At 38.6% G+C, this 16,850-nt stretch overlaps 1 protein-coding gene across 2 annotated transcripts; it reads right to left on the reverse strand.

The window, feature by feature from the left end:
- Window positions 1–397: 397 nt before the first annotated feature.
- Window positions 398–16,150, reverse strand: LOC121949989 (ubiquitin-conjugating enzyme E2 Q2-like). 2 transcript variants are annotated; one of them, XM_042495880.1, is made up of 13 exons: window positions 15,898–16,150; window positions 12,903–13,007; window positions 10,868–10,990; window positions 10,718–10,774; window positions 10,471–10,620; window positions 8,216–8,300; window positions 8,062–8,122; window positions 7,879–7,969; window positions 7,725–7,783; window positions 6,189–6,237; window positions 5,996–6,091; window positions 3,891–3,957; window positions 398–3,805 (listed from the first exon to the last, which is right to left on the reverse strand). In XM_042495880.1, exons 1-13 carry the CDS (start codon window positions 16,054–16,056, stop codon window positions 3,774–3,776), a joined length of 1,134 nt encoding a protein of 377 aa, XP_042351814.1. In that variant the 5' UTR covers window positions 16,057–16,150; the 3' UTR covers window positions 398–3,773. The 2 variants fall into 2 exon arrangements, with proteins under 2 accessions (XP_042351814.1, XP_042351813.1); XM_042495879.1 differs by having other exon boundaries at window positions 10,471–10,623.
- Between the last annotated feature and the right edge of the window lie 700 nt (window positions 16,151–16,850).

Below are 16,850 nucleotides of genomic sequence, written 5' to 3' on the forward strand. Positions count from 1 at the left end.
GTTTCAGTTTAAGTTATTTGAGAAGGGACTTTGCAAAATTAAAAATAGACATGGTAAAAGAAAAAGCTAGAACTTACCAAGAGGCTGTCTCATCTGTAGTTTCTTGGCCAAGTTGTTGCAAAAGGGTTCCTAAAATAAAACAAAACAAACAAACAAACAAACAAACAAACAAACAAACAAACAACAACAAAGAAATAGGCATATCTATTTGCAGCTACATTCAAATTATTTTTTAAATATTGATTCATTTAAATATCAAGCTCCTCAATGGCAATTGAGTTTTTTGCTTCGTTATCCTCGTCATTATACATTTTATTATCATTAATTAGTCCAATACATCGGCAATCCATTAAGTAACAGTGAAATATAATACATATGGAAACCAGTAAAACAGCAATAATCTTAAAATTCTTTATTCATAAACTTGATGCAAGTTTACAAATTACTGTACATGGTCAAAATTTCTTCAAATGGAAAATGAAAAAGAAAAGAAAACACGAAGCGAGCCACCGGTGCCAGACTTGATCATGTTTTGTCGGTGCCAGAAGATGAATCGAGAGTCGAGATAAATGAATCTTTTCAACACACAGTCCAGTCAGAGAGGCACGCTCTGTGAAAATCCCCTCTGACTGCACGGGCCCTTCAGGTGAGGACATGAGACCTGATGATTCCTCCCCCTCATGTAACAACAGGATGTGTGTTAAGAAAAAAAAAAAAATTATTTTAAAATATTTTGCTCAGAATTTGTTTGTTGTTATAATTGACCTCTCCAGGCACATTTTTGCCATTTGTGCAAATATATAGATACAGATTTTATTCGGAATACTTCAGAGATCACGCACTGAAATCAAATCTACTTCAGTATTTGGGAAGAGAAAAAAATTAAAATACAACAGTAGGTATTGATGAGCCGTTAATGGGGTGATCATCATGCTCCTGCAATACTGTTAAAATGGCATCTCAAATTAAAAGAAACGTGGCCCTTATTATTGTAAAGCTCATTACGTTTTTCTGACATCAGATCAGCGGGTGAGTAAACCTAAATGTCAGCGGTGCAGAGCGTTAATTAATCCAAGAAAATAACCCCAAACTCAACACGTACAGATCCCCTTCCTAAGTGTTGTTTGTTACCTGAGTTGCCATTCAAACATACTTTTGCAGTCAGTGTTAACAAATAAACTGCAAAAGAGCCAACAGACTGTGGACACAGCGTGTGTCCCTGCAGAACGGGGAACAGCAGTAGTGACGTATATTGCATGGTCAACGTTACAGCGTCATACAGAGTATCAGGTCAGCTCTGACAGATGCGTCTTTTTTTTTGCACCAAAAATGGCACAGAAATGTATTCGTGGTACATTGTTGTGGCAAAGGAAGCCCTGCAAAAGGTGGATGTTTAGCTGCTGACTGAGGAAAAAAAAAACTGGAGACAAATCCGGCTGCATGTGTGACGATGTCATTTAACAAGGAAGAAGTTCAACTCTAAACACAGAAGGGGCAACCCACTGCAATCGATGTATGCCAGAAAGATGTGACATACAACTTTGCTGCTAAACCGGGCAAAATTCTGAAAACAACACATCCAACCACCCTTCATTTATTCGCTCTGTAAAGCCAGTGCTTAACACTGACTGAAATCAAATCCAACTATCTTTTATACAGGGTTCCCACGCATTTTTAACAACTCATTTTCAAAAGTTTCCCATAATGATTTACCCCACTTCCATGACTTTATTTGACCTCGGTTAAATATTGGTAGACCTATATAGTGATACAACCCTAAATTATTAAACACACACTCCCCAGGAGTTTGCGGATAAGCAAACTGCTAGGGCTCGCCATCTTTACTCGCCAATTCCCACCACCAACAAGATGCATAGACCAGACCGCCATGTAACAGTACTTTTGGGGAATTGAAAACCAAAGATCATTTAGATATAATTAAAATGCAATTTGATGTGATTGGTTTTTAATTTTGACATGTTTGCATGTATATTTTTCTTGTTAAACAAATGTATGCTTTAAAGTCATTCTCTAACATTGTTTTTGGAACCTGCCTGAACCGGAGCGTTAACGATTGCTTAATAATGTAGGGTAGATTGCTGTCGGGTTTTCCTCGTCCATATGAATTTAAGATCTAACACTGAGGGCGGATTTTTCATATCCGAACATCTATACATGTATAGATGTCCGGATCACGTCACGCAGTGAATGAATCAAACATGTATATTTGATTGAATCACCAGGTATCGTTAGTGTTGTCTGTAAATAATGATCTGTTAATAGTTTGTTCTATAAACTGAGATTTAGTGATTCAGCTATTCTGTATTACTGTAACATTACTGCAGCAGCCTCCAACTCATGCTAACGTAAGCTGTCCATTGATAGTAACGGTTACCAGCATCATTTAGCGATTTATCACTCTGACTGTAAATATTTAGTATCTTAGGATTCCAAAATATCATGTGTGAAAGCCTTGATTAACCAGCTAGCTACTGCTTTGCAGCATTTTCCTGTTTCTATTCTTAAGTGACAGCGCGTTTATTTCGTCTTAAAGAGGACATGGTGTTGGTAATGTCGGTTTGGTCGACATGTATCACAGGATACTAGTGATCTTTCAGGACAGCATTAGATTTTAAATTATTAATACAAGGGACATATTTCGTGTAAGGTAAGACTGATTGGGGATTTTTATGAGCACATTTTAAACTATAACTGATACGATGTATTTTCAAAACTTTTCCCAAACATTCTGTTGATTCAAAACCATTTCAAGGTCTTGAAAACAGTTTCATAACTTTTCCAAGAATTTCATGGCAGTGGGAACCCTGTTCGTAACAGCGGTTGAGACGAGGCTCCTGTGCGTTATGTCGCTATCTTTGCACACACACAGGGCTTCATTTTCAGCGTTAAACTAGCCATCAACCTCTACAGCTACGGTCAACAGAAAGAACAGCCGCCAAACTGATGGCTTGCAGGGCCGCTGTGTTTAAAGAAACGAGGCAAAATGAGCTCTTCAACATTAGCTCTGTTAAAACTTCCAAAAAATGATGCTGCAACAGTCATTTCATTCTCTAATGAAAATATATCTTCCCAAGATATGCAACATGCAGATTCTGAGTTATTTTGTCTCCATTGGCCCTGTTTTTATTATCAACCACTGGTGGATTTGTTCACGAACAACAGTTAATCTTAGTTCAACACTGCAGCATTTCGATTCTGCTTGGCCCGATATTCTCCACACATTTTAAAAAGTAAGAGCTAAAGGATACCAAGTTTGAAGGTCATCTAAATTTATTGAGATGAGATGGGGGAAAAAATGCGGCCAATAAAAACAGGTGCTGTGAGGTGCCACATCAAGAGCTTCAGTATCAATCTTGTGTTAAAATTCCCATTTAAAGAGGGGTAACTGACTGTTTATGAAGCCCACTTTGTCGAAGCAGCTAAAGAAAAAGCATTTCCCCACATTTCAAGGGAGAAAAGGTTTTTTTTTCGTTTTTTTTTTAAAGACAAATGAGCATATTTAGAAAACAGGACTAGTGATACCCCTCACATCATCCTCCTCACTAAAACACTGAGGGGAGAAGCAAAGTCATACCAGAATAAAGTCTTTCCCGGAGCGGGGCAAAAGGAATACTTGTCAGATGAGCCAACGAGATGGTTTCCGCGAGAAAGATGATATATCCCCAGTTAAGTCAGAGGGGGGAAAATATTCCAAAGAAAACAAGATACTTTGACCCAAAGACATGTTCCCAGTGCATAGTGGTAGTAGCTCCTTATCCATCCTCTTTAGGTGGTGTGTACCAGCCTGTGAAAACAGAAAGAGAAACCCCTTTGCCAATAGATCCAATCCACCCAGTGTGTGCCCCAAACATAAAGGAATATTTACTCACCATTCTTTTCATGAATCTGCACAAGGGATTTGTACGACTGTTGTGCTCTGGCAAGATTGTACTGGTTCTGAAAAACAAGTAATGTTATGTAGGACAGACAGAAATTCTTCAATATGCAGTACGAACTACATAAAAAACTACAATTAAAAAAAACTCCTGCTCCTATTTTCTATGTGGCAGAGGAACTGTGTTGCTGCTATTCCCACAGACTGTATAAAAATAATGGATGAAGCCAGTGTGCTGTCACCCATTGGTCTGTAAACTACCATTTTGAAGCCTTGAGTTTAGAATTTAACCATCACCATCTTGAATTTTTGGAGTGGGAAGTGACACAAGGTGGCCATGTTTACATATGAGGTGTAGAGCTGTGGAGGAGCGAGGGCTGCCTCTAACTGAGAGCTCAAGGTGATGCTTTGCATGTTACTCAAAGTGGCCACGCCGGCTAGCAGGAAACATTCCCACAGCATTGGTTAACGTTACCTACAAGTTGCAATAAAGTTTTGAAGAAAAACATTTTGATCTAATGTTCAAAGATCATTTTAAGGATGGTTATCATTTCAAATAATGTTCCTTAAAGGTTAAATGCTGACTAAGGTGTAACGTTTTAACTGCACCATCCTGAAGATGTTTTGGTGTTGTTGAGAGGTGACAGATAATCCAATGTTCTTTCATCTAACATTCCCACCATGTTACATGAGAACAAAGGAAGAACATTTTAAAAGCAACATTCAGATTTTTTATGAAACATTCCTGTAATGTGATATGTTAAAAAAAACCATTTGTAACATTTTTTGATGTTTGTTAAGAATGTTACCCTTACTTTTAAGAAGACTGTTCTGGGGACTGAAAGAAAACCTGCCCTTAGAAACATTACTAAAACACTGCATTGATTGCATTGTACCATTCTTAGAACTTTTTTAGAACCAAAACCTGCTAGCTGGGACACCTTTATTTATGCATAGCATTAGGTTTTACTAAAATTTAAAAAGGGAGTAATGTTAAAAAAATGTACTCCCCGTACAGTTGTTATGTATGGGAAATAATCTATAGGCACCAAAACAATTTTATGTACCTGTAAACACATTCATTTCAGCTGTAAAGTTGAGCGTTTTAACATGGGTGGCTGTGGGATGGACTCAGTTTTGGAGCCAGCCTCAAGTGGCCATTTAACAAACCGCAGTTTTTAGCATGTTCAGTTCAATTCATTTTCAATCCTGGAAGTTGCTACTTTGTCATTCCACATCCTCTTACGTCTAACTCCTTCTTGTAATCTTTCTACTACTGGCTCCGATAAAGAGCCAGTAGTAGTAAATGGTTGGAGGGAAAAGCATTTACAGCTAGGTTATTATAAGACATTTGAAATGACAAGTGTAAATGGTACCTTGGGACACTATTTCCCTTCACTTGATTTCTCCACTAAAACACAACTGCAACACATTTAGGGCTTCATTGTGCTTCAAATGTGCTGCTTGCCGCAACTAAAATCCACTCTCGTAAAATCACAGACTGAAAGTGTCTGCTCCGTGCAGCAGCAGCAGAGCCACAGCACAGAGCTCACTGCGGTCACGCCATCTACACTTCTATTCAAAGTGTAGATAGCGGCATGATGGCAGTGGGCTCTGCCAGAAGCAAGCTGGGACCTTATGCACAAGGCATAAGGTCCCAGGTACTGAGGTGAGTATGATCTGAATGAAGGAGACCAAGAAGTTGATTAAGGAGGAAGCAGAAGAGCACACACTATGAGAGAAAAAGGAGATGAAGAGGCCGAGGGAGTCCAAAAGAGAAAAAACGTTAAAAAGAACAGCAGGCACTGCCACAGCCGCGACAACCTTTTCTTGTTCTGTTTTGCTCAAAGTAAGGGAAAAATCTAAGGATCTAACATCAACATTAAAGGTCAGCAACCTACATATTGAGCATCATCGACAAATATCTTTTCTTATATCTCTTTCTATAATGTCAGCTGTAATCAGTAACACCAGTGTTGTCGCAAATTTATTAACCAGTGTGAAAATTTCCTCACTGTGGCATCCTTAGTGGACGAACAACATGATGTGTAACCTCGTACATTTAAAGCACACTGAGACTGGACTAATGACAACACTTACCTTATTGGCTCCAAACTGCACCCTGGCTTTTCCTTTAACCAGAGTTGCATTTATCTGCATAATAACAGATTCTATGGAATAGGCACTGCTCCAGCCCTGAAAACACACACACACGCACAAATAAAACAAAATTATTCTGCTGTTTAAATTGAGGAACAATGTGTCACACGAAGTCTCAAACTCATTTACAAACCTGTTTTGTGAGAAGCTCCATGCACAACGCCCCTCCTCCTAGAACATAACTGAAATTAAAAAAAATCAATACTCAGCATAAGTGTGTGAGAATTAAATAATACATATTTACACAGATGGGTACATTTGATATGGAAAGTATTCACTGGGCTTTTTGTAAATTTGTTGTGCTTCAATTTAATTTCACAATATCTTGAATAGCCATGTGGGAGCGTTTTTTTTTGCAAAGACTCCATTTCAAAGTAGATGTTTATGCCTTTTGTTGACAATCAGAACCCTTAAATGGATATTTCAGATTTTTTGAAGTGGGGTTATATGGGTTACTTGTACAGTGTATTACATACAGTAAATGTCAGTCGGCATGCCCCCAGTTTGGAGAAGCAAGCTGGAGTCCAACCTCCAAAAAGTCCCACCTAATTAAAAAAATCAATATCAGCTTAAATGCATGCTATATTGAGAGTATTTTACTGCTTTACCTTAATGTCGGACAGCTAATTCCAAAAGGAGAAGCCGTTAACAACTTCAATTCCCCATTTATGCTCTCATTAAAGCCACCAGACTCCATTCACAAAAATAGTTATTCTATTTAACTGAACATAGAAGCATCTGGTCTATCACTGCTTCGATCAGTTCGTTAGTTTGTGTTTTTGTGTGCCCTTGGTGGATATGAACTAACCCTTTTCAACGCCAATGTTGACACAAAAAAAAAAAAATCCACCGCTGGACCAGCAGCTCGTGTGTTCAGCAATGTTAAATCACTGTTTTTCTCAGTGGAGTCTGGCTTTGAATAGAGTGATATAACTGCTTCATTTTCATGTTGTCTGACATCAAGGTAAAGCAGTTAAATACTCTCAATATAGCATACACTTGAGCTGATGTTTTGTTTTTTTTGGTGGGACTTTTTTTTTGTGGCTAAAATATGTTTTGCGGCTGACCCCAATCCACATCCACCCCATCCATTGCTTAGCTACCATGTCAGACTCCAGCCTGCTTCAACAAACTGGGGGTACCCTGACTGACATCTATTGTATGTAATATAGTATCAATGGATAATTAACCCATTAAAAATGTAACTTTCTCTTTAAAGAACCTGGATAATTTGAGATACATGATGGATCTGTATCACTGAAGGAATTGTCTTGTTCAAAAGCCTAATCACAAAGACGTATGATAATGCTTCAAGTTACTTGTAAGAGTCAAAAGCAATACTTTGCACTCTGTCATAACCAAACCACATAGCCTGTACTATGCAGAAGTAACATAAAACAACATAAAGCTATGCATAAACGCATAAATTCATCAAAGGATCTGACTTAAGGTTGTAAGTAAGAAAAGCGACATTTCAACACATCAGCAACAGCTGCCAGCACAATGTTAAACACTTGGAGTTACTAATACTTGTAATGTGAGTAAAGCTCTCCCACAATCAATCTCAAAATTGTGCACACAAAAATGTGGACTAAGTCCCAGTGAGAAAATACTTTCCTCGAGCATTTCATTTCCAAACTGTACTTGGGCAAGATAACTGCACACTCACCCTCCTGAAAGTACAGGTGAGACAACCCGTACAAAAGGTGGGTCAAAAGGAAAATTATCCTGTCACATGGAGAAAAAATAAACAAACCATCAGTTTTAAGAAAAAAACTCTTTTCTTGAACAAAACAATTGACAAATCTTATAACAGTACTCACTTTATAAGAGAAATTGAGCAGAATGTAGTCCACTCCTTCCTTTTCTTTTAAGACCTGCAAGTCGCTATGTAACGGACTATCTGGGTCTACCCTGTAATAAAGAACAACAAGTCAAATCTAACAGAAAAGACGATATAAAACAATATTTGAAAATGTTAAAAGCAACTATAAGTGAGAACTTACATCCTTAACTTGACGTGCCATTCATAAAGGCTGTCACTGACTAGTTCACATGAATAAATACCTGTGAGACACAAACACAGAGATGTTTTTTAATCTGCTGATGGTGTGTCGAAACAAAAGTCCCCACTGTGGGGAAACGTGTTATTGCAGTCACCTGTCTTGTAACTCTGTGATCTGTAGATCTCCCTGAGTTCCTTCATTAGGCGGTCTGAGGCTTGCACGGAGCCAGACACTGCGCCCTGCAACATAAAGCGCAAAAGTAAATCACACAGATGGTGGGACACCAGGGCAAAAGAGCGCATATAGCACATAAAAAAGACGGGCTGGGCGACATCAGGGAGAGTCCTGAACATTTCGGTCTATTGACAATGTTACATGTGAGCATTTTCAACACATGACAAGACCAACAACTCTCCTTGAAAGAAAAAAAAAAGTTGGTCATGCCACATTTCCACTGCATGGTATGGCGGTGGTCTATTTAACTCAACTTCCTCGTTTTTGATTTTCCATTAGTAAAAGTTTTGGATAGTGCCTGCAGCTGGTACCTTTTTTAAAACCACCTCGGTTTAGGTTTAAAGCGAGCTGAGCAGACAGTGGAGTTAAAACTCTGCAGACCACTGATTGGTTAGAGAGAATTGATAACAGCATGATACAGGAAGTTAAATCACCAGGATTGAGCTACTGTCAATAGCCACAGCAATGTTTTTATTAGTTCACCTTGCTTCAGCTTTATACAATGGCAGCCTGCAAAACTATGGCGTTCACTACAAACACTACGCCGTCCAACTGACGAAGCACAGACATGCCTCTTTTTGGTTGCCTATGAAAGGACTCAGCAAGTGCTCCACTGCAGTCGGTGTCACTGCAGTATACTATACGTAGTACACAGTACACTATACGTAGAGGACAAACAAAATAGAGAAAAGCGGCTGGTACAAAAAGTGAGTGGAGCTGAGCTAAATCATGCAGTGGAAATGTGGCATAAGTTACTAAACTTTTCTACCATAAGTCCATTAGAGAAACCTTCGATCATAAAGCGTGTCCATGCAGAAATGATAAGAGTTGTTTCAAGATATTTTAAGATGTTGGCCTTTATATAATCTGAAAAACAATCAGCAATTTGACAAGATTCTTTATTTTATTATTCAGTTTTTAAAGTTTAGATAGTTTCATCAATTAGAGTCTGATGTTTTGTTCCTGATTTCAGCAGGCATCTTTTATCCACTGGACTGTGCTGGTGTGAAAGTTGAGAGCCAACTAAACTTTCTGCTGGACACTATCATTTCACTCTGCTGGAGCCCTCTGCGGCAGCAGCCACACTGTGTCAGCACTGCAAGGAACGATGAGTCTGCGTTTTGGTCGCAGAGCTACTGTTGATCTGAACACGGTGAAAGTGACAGTCGAAATAAAAAAAGAATGATTTCTGTCCAGTGATACCGTATAAACCTGTAGTACTGTGCAACTATCCTGAGATGATTTGGGTTCAAACAGTTCCCTTACTGGCAGAGGATCCAGATTTGCTAAAGTCCTGCACTAATGAACCTCTAATCGAATCTTTCATATCTCCTCATTATCAGTAAAGAGCAATGTAGAAAACATCTGATCAATAAAGCAGGAATTTATTCAACATTTCAAATTTAATGATGCTCATCTCACTTTTAGGTAGAGAGATAGGTAAAGGATGTGAACATAATTTGTGCTGCCACTGGAAAGCACAGTGTTTCCACTATTGCAGCAAACAAAAGGTAATCAGATCAGATCTAAACTAACTCTTTGAGTTTTAGTTATGTATAACTTCAGTGTCATCAAATAAGGGTTGCGCGGGTGGACAAATCGGCTAAAGGCAACTGGCTGAGAACACTGCTGGTTGTTTTTTAGGGCGATCATGTAAGAGACACTGCTCTGGTTAGCAAGAGACAGCAAGGAAAGAACAGTGCTGTTGAGCCAGCACATTTTTACATCTAACTCTGTGGATTCAATTTAGGGTTTATTTTTACGAAACCAGAGCTGGTGATTTCTGGAACAGCGGAAAGACTACTAGAGACGGTTTTGTTGAGATTTATTTAGTTTCTGCTGAGTTTGAATGAAGTGTGTTTTACAATGAGTTAACAGGGCAATAAAGCTCATCTAAGTTCTGTGATAAGGACAAATTTGAAATGCATAGAAGGCGTGTGTCTATGTATTTTTGTTTAATAAGGAAAACAGGCGTAAAAACATTTCCTTTCTTGATATGTTGAGAGTATGTTTTAGTGATTAGACTAAAACATCTTGTGAAACATACCAAACTCTTCACTTAAACACATCTTCCAGCTGAAACTACTGGGGGATTTGGATTCAATAAGTAGAATCCATACAATATTTAGATTCAATGAAATGCTGTTAAATCCCAACAAAGAACCAGGCACTTACATTCAAGTGATCCTGTCTCTGGTTCTTACGAATCTTCTCCAAGATGGCCAGATTTTCTTTTTCTATTCCATCATCTTCTGACTTTTTTCCATCAACTGGCTCCTCTTCTTTCATGTCGTAATGGTCCAGGTCTTGGTCCAGATCAATGTCCTGCTGTCAGTGTATCAAATATGTTTAGAAACAAAATTAACCATTAAGCTATGAAGGTATATGAATCCACTGAACTGTCAGGAATACAAACAGGTACCTCTCCCATTTCTTCCTCCTCTTCCTCTTCAGATGTCACCTCATCTGATGGCCCATTCTGTAGTGTGGCAAAACATTGTCAGTTGACATATAGTGAGATTTAAAATGCAACAAAAAGATATTGAATTTTACTCTTGCTGTAGCTGAGTACCTTTCGTTCTTGGGTAATCGGGCCAGCTGGTAGGGGCTGGTCCAGCATTTCTACATCGGGATGCTGTGGCAGGTTGTAAAGCCGACAGAGATCACAAATGAGGCGTTTCAACTGCTGAAGGAGCTGTGTGTGAAATCAGCAAGATAAGACATCAGAGATGAAAATCAAACTGCCAAGACACGGTTCATAAAGGCATTATAAAATGGAATTAAAGGACTTTCAAGTCCTTTTTCAAGCACCCTTTTTTTTTTAATTTTCAAGGACTTCACTCAAAGCAGCTAATTAATTTTAGATTTTTGACTAAACATGAATGATAAATCAATGTCTCTCTTTTCAGTGAATGGTTACTTAACACATTGTTTTTAGGCATAACTGTATAAAATCCTTGAATGTCATGAGACCTATTGTGCTTATTATACCTCTATAATGCACCATTTTCTTGCACTTTGAAAAGATCTAATCCAGAGCAAATTCAGGGCGAGGGCATCAACATAATCAGAGAAACTCACTATAACTGAACCAACATTGTCCTCCTGCCAGCTGCACACGGTGTAACAGGAGAGGGAGAGACCCTGCTGTGCATGTATGATATCAAACACACTTTGTCAAATCTGTACAAAAAGCACTACAAATTATGAAGGAAGGAAAAATAATCTTTAAAATAGAACCTTCTGTAAGAAGTGCAAAGAAACAAAGCCAGCTGGAACTTCAGTTTCACTTTCAGTTTCTGGCGATACATTGTCAGGAAAACAAATCAGGGTGACAATGCCAGCCCATTATGTTAGGGCAAGTTAAGCTTTGCACTGTCAACATAGGCCAACTAGTTTTCGGAGTTTTAAGAGTGGAGCGAGGTAAAAATAAACTACAATGTCAGGCAGGACATCACCAAGACAAGGAAGAAAGAACAGGGAGGGTGCTGCAGTTGAGACAGTGACGCGTCAGAATTTTTTAATAAAAGAAAATGCTGAGCAATAGCTGATTTTGAGCAATTAAATAATAATGACTCAATGAAAAAAAGTTGTTTTTTTTACAGAGATTGCAATATGGGGCCACTTAAAAGCCCCTTTTACGCTGCCTTTGCTTTTTTACACAGATCAACCCAACTTTAGCATCATACTGCCTCAGTGTGCGATTTCAAACAGCATGCCAACATCTCAGTGGCTAAAAAGGCTTGACAGGCATGACATGTAACACAACAGCATGGGCCTCTAGTGTGACAAATGACATGCTTATTGGCAGCATTTTATAAACCATAACAACGGCACTACAAGGAAATAATCATTTACTGTCCCTGTTATATGGCGGTTGTTCTCGTCCTTTGCACGAAAGGTAAGTAGCTCCTGGACTTCACTGTCTCCTCAGTTTGAGGATATTTTGGCTGCTGTTCTTCCTCTTTGAGTTAGCTACTAACTGCTGCTAGCTGCTTTTTGAATCTTCTGGGGGTGAATCACACAACATGTTTAAACACCGCATGTGTCGTGCCCATGATCCCAGCGCAAAATTCCCATTTTTAACAGGCAGTGTAAAAGGGGCTGGAGACAGTGTTATGCGGTTCATTTGAACTACTAGTCAACAGATTATACACCAGGCCGATTATGGGGGGCAATATTTGGCATTTTGCCGAATATCTGTAAATTTCATTTTAATAATTCCCAATAAAATGAACTGATTAAAAAGGGCAAAGAAAGTATCAGCATGGGAGGAACCTTTCCTTTGTAAAACTCCAGGAAGCTATTTATATATCTATCTATTTTTTAATTTTATGTTTTTTTAATTTTTACTTGACTTTATTCAAGAAAAAAAAGAAAAGTTACTGGGAACTTGTATGTGATGTTGAACGTGACGCTAATGGGTCTACTTTCAAGATATTCCAGTACTTGCTTTTTTTTTCACGTCAAAATTCACGCACTTCAAGCACCTTGCGCAAACCCCATTAACAACTCTATCAAGTTTCTACTGATATACAAATACATTTATGAGACATTCCGATTTGGAGCTAACCTCTATGAAGCTGGATCCACATCAGCCAACTTACCAATGTGCTGCCTTTTCTCACATCCTCCAAGCGCTCCAACACTTCAGCCAGACTCGGATCATCAGAGTCAACAAACCATATTGGGGGTGTTGAGGGATAGGATTCCTGCAACAGAGTCAACAGCAGGACATGGAAACTTAGCCAGCCATGTGTATGTTAATGGCTTTATTGCCTACAGATAATAGAGGACATAACAGAGGACACAACTGCTTTTATGAAACCCAAATGTTGCCAAAGGATATCTAATCTACATAAAATGTTAAAGTTTATTCGAGAGCTATAAATGATTTCAGACCAAATGTTTTAGCCCACACAGACACCCACTCAACAAAATAATTTGTCTACTGCCAGCTGTAGAGCAAGAGTATCTCTAGCACTGGATGACAAGTGGCTGAGTGCTGCACCGAACCTTTAATTAGATCTTAATACAGTTGCTAAATCATGTGTGACCTTCAGTTTACATGGAGATTGAGATGCAAGAGAATATTTATAAGGACTAATTCTTCATTTCAGGAGATTATGTATATGTATTTTGTGTATTTGAACTGCTGTGTATTCTAGCAAGTAAGCCCAAGCTATGTAGTAAGTACGGTAATGTAATGTACTGGCAATAATTTTAACTGGTAAGGATCCCATGTCCAATTTCTAGAGAGGAAAATATCCAAATATTTATACCGCAATGTTGATGTTTATGTATCACATAAGTTAAAGATGGGTTAGGGTATGACTCTGGGAATGCACTGTTATTATGAAATGGATGCTAAGGATGGGAAAGACTCCCATGTTTACAACTTACAAACAAACCACAATGAACAACTTTAGGCGGTGATTATGATTATGATTTATGATTATGGTAGTTAAGCGAGGGTTTAACGTACTGTGTGTTGATAATATAACTCTAAAAAATGTATTTGATCTTAACAGAGTGCCCCAGTAATGAGTCTTAAAAAATACAAAAATGAGTCTAGAACATCAAATTAATCAGTAAATAGCCCACTTGTCAATTTTGAAGCTTTTATGTGTAATATAAACGGCGGTTGCTAACAAGTGGGGAGACTACAGAGCATCATCCCGCTGAACTTTGTCAAACACAGCTTTACAGTCTAGTTTTAGTAACGGTGTTAAATCATGTGACTGTGGCGTAGTTCTTTTCTAGCCTAACTTTAGCTTTTTACTTGTGGTGATTTCGTTTAGGCCTCCAAGGCCCAAAAAGTGTCCATTTGTGAAGATTAACTTGCTGAACAAAATGCACAAGTATCATAAATGTTTGTTTACCACAGAGCTTATTTTCTACAGTAATCCAAAATCCAATGAAAAGATCCAATAGGGTTTTTATCAATGGAACCAGGGCGAAGCTAACTTATATGCTTCGGCCTACAGAAAAACATTGTCTGTGAAGTACTCTATTACCTTAAAAACAGACCATGGCTGATATGAGGTGTGTTTGTTTGGTTTTCAGACACTTTTCTGTTATCAAGCACCAAATCAGATATATCAGAGCTTTCAGAAAAATGATAAGCACTTGTACTGCATGCTATTCAACATTTCAGCTATCTCCAGCATTAAGTCAAATGCAAAGAGGGCACTCAGATTTCATCATGGCCCGTACAAAGTGGTCAACAAATTAGTGTATCACCACAGACACCAAAATCAGTGGTTCTCTATCCTACTCCTGGGCCCTGCACATTTTCAATCTGTAAATTCTTTTCTTACAACTGATTTGCTTTATCAGGTGGGTTTAGCCACTCAAGAGTTGGTGATCACACATGATCCAGTCAATCAGATGTGGGATGTGTGCAGAGCTTGCGGTACCCACAGTTAAGGATTGACTGACTTGCTCACTTCTAATATTCAAGATTCACACTGTGATGCAGAATGTACTCTGGTGTCTTTAATATTGAGCTGACTCAAAGATGGTGCAGACGACTGACACAACTTGAGTCTCCTCATGACAGGGCTACGAAAACATCTTAACAGGCCATATCCGTGTCCCCAAAATTTGAGCACCAAGTGCGACTGCAGGTGTGAATGCTTATAGAGGAGGATGTGGTCTGGATGGTGTGAGTAATGTGCACCACCTGGACCATACAAACACAGATGCTATGACAAGATTGACATTACCTACACATTGTGATGGTTAACTTAAGGCGTTTGCATTAAGAAGTTTGACGATTATTTACACTACTGATGATGTATTTACACCGCCTTGAGGAGTTGGTGTTGAAATGCATGAAAGATACCAGGCCCATTTCGCGTCATCTACGTTGACAAAATATATTTACAGCTAAGCTCACATTATCAGTTCGTAAGGCAAAACTATAATACAGTGCAGACGCCCTCATATCTGCATTATATCGCTTTGTACATATTTTGGTGTCCTGATAAAGAAACCATTAACGTCACAGCTTTAATACAAGTTCGCCACGGGGATCGGTCTATTTACTGAAAAGGCAGAAAACACAGTGGAACAACATTCCATTAAACCGCCTGTATTTAACGTTAAAGATATGAACGGGACATTCAGCGGTGTGCCTGTTTAGATAATTGTGTTTTTATACATTTTATTAAATAAAAACAGCTGTGATACTGTGAAAATCCCCCTGCGAATAAGCTTATTGACGTTAAAATTAAACTAGATACGGTTCAGTAGTTAGAAAGTTAGCAGACTGCGAACTGCAACGCAGTTATTTTGGCTAACAAGACAAGCTAGCACGAATGTTACTTTCAGTTATCAGGCTAGCAAAAAGCTACCGCAACGTCGTAACTAAACGTTTTCTTGTGCACTTCTGAAAGTGATTTCAACACTGGTGTCGTGTTGTTTTCTCTAGTCAACGGGGGTTGGTGTATATTGGTGGCTTTAAAAACAACGTGAATATAAAAGCGGGCACTTTAATCGCAGTTAATTTGTAAACACGGAACCTTCCGCGGAATGATTTGGTTTCAGTCGATAGTCAGTGGCTGGGTTAGCTTGTGCGCAGAGCTGGCCTGGACTCACCGTGATGTTGCAGTGAATGATCAGCAGCTTCTCTCCTGTTACGTTGAATTGGCAACTGAGTTCATCGGGTTTCCAGTCTATTATTCTGAATCGTTCGTGGTTTGGGTCAAAAATTGACTCCAAAAACTTCAATTCGGCCTTCAGCCCCGACACCGACATCTTCTACTCATCTCAAACCACCAGGCCGCTGGCAGAGGGGAAGTCGGGGCGGAATGTGACCGCGCAGTTGAGTCGGGTCCACGGATCTCGCATATTAGCGTGAGAACAACAACAAAGAGCTGGAGGGATAGGTCTATGGTGGACGCTGTCACTGGCTTTTGACAGTTATGACGCTGCACAACTTTAATTTAATCTCTCTTTCTTACATTTGTGTTGTTATTTTTGTTATCATTACATGGCATGATTATATTTGGCACCGATTTCATTGTAGTGTTCACAACCTAACTTACAGGATCCCTTAAAAACAAGATAAAAACATTCTAAATAATACATCGGCCTATGTCCTCAAATAAATAGGCATTGACGGGAAGTAACTAGTTATATGTAACTAGCAGGAGGAGATAAATAAGAAATATTTATAAATTATACAAATAAATAAATTAAATTTCGAAACTAATAAGTAAGTAATTTCGAAAGTAATTCAATTAGAGACTGTTCTTTATTTCTTAGAGGGGGTTGGCGGTTGTTGTTGTTGTTTTAATCTCCTGGAACCTACAAATTTTTTTCCTTGAGCCTCCCTGAGTGGCATAGATTCATGACCCCCCTCAATCATATATTAATTATTATATTTTTTAAAAATCACCCTTTTGTGTTTGGAAGTTTAAACTTTGAAGTTGAAGATGAAATCCTGGAGTTGAAAAAAAAACTCTGTTTTCTTCGTCTGCCTCGTTTTGTGCATGCCTGTTAGATTGTGCAAACAGTTTATTTTTGGCCACATTTCAAAGGAGAAGTAT

This window comes from Plectropomus leopardus, chromosome 11 (assembly GCF_008729295.1).
Source record: "Plectropomus leopardus isolate mb chromosome 11, YSFRI_Pleo_2.0, whole genome shotgun sequence".
NCBI lineage: Eukaryota > Metazoa > Chordata > Actinopteri > Perciformes > Serranidae > Plectropomus > Plectropomus leopardus.

Coding starts and splice junctions, on each gene's coding strand:
- LOC121949989 (XM_042495879.1), bottom strand. CDS start 16,056: ATGTCGGTGTCGGGGCTGAAGGCCGAATTGAAGTTTTTGGAGTCAATT. Junction 3,958..5,995: donor TGCAGTTTGGAGCCAATAAG/GTAAGTGTTGTC, acceptor CTTGTTTTTCAG/AACCAGTACAATCTTGCCAG. Junction 3,806..3,890: donor GCAGATTCATGAAAAGAATG/GTGAGTAAATAT, acceptor CTGTTTTCACAG/GCTGGTACACACCACCTAAA.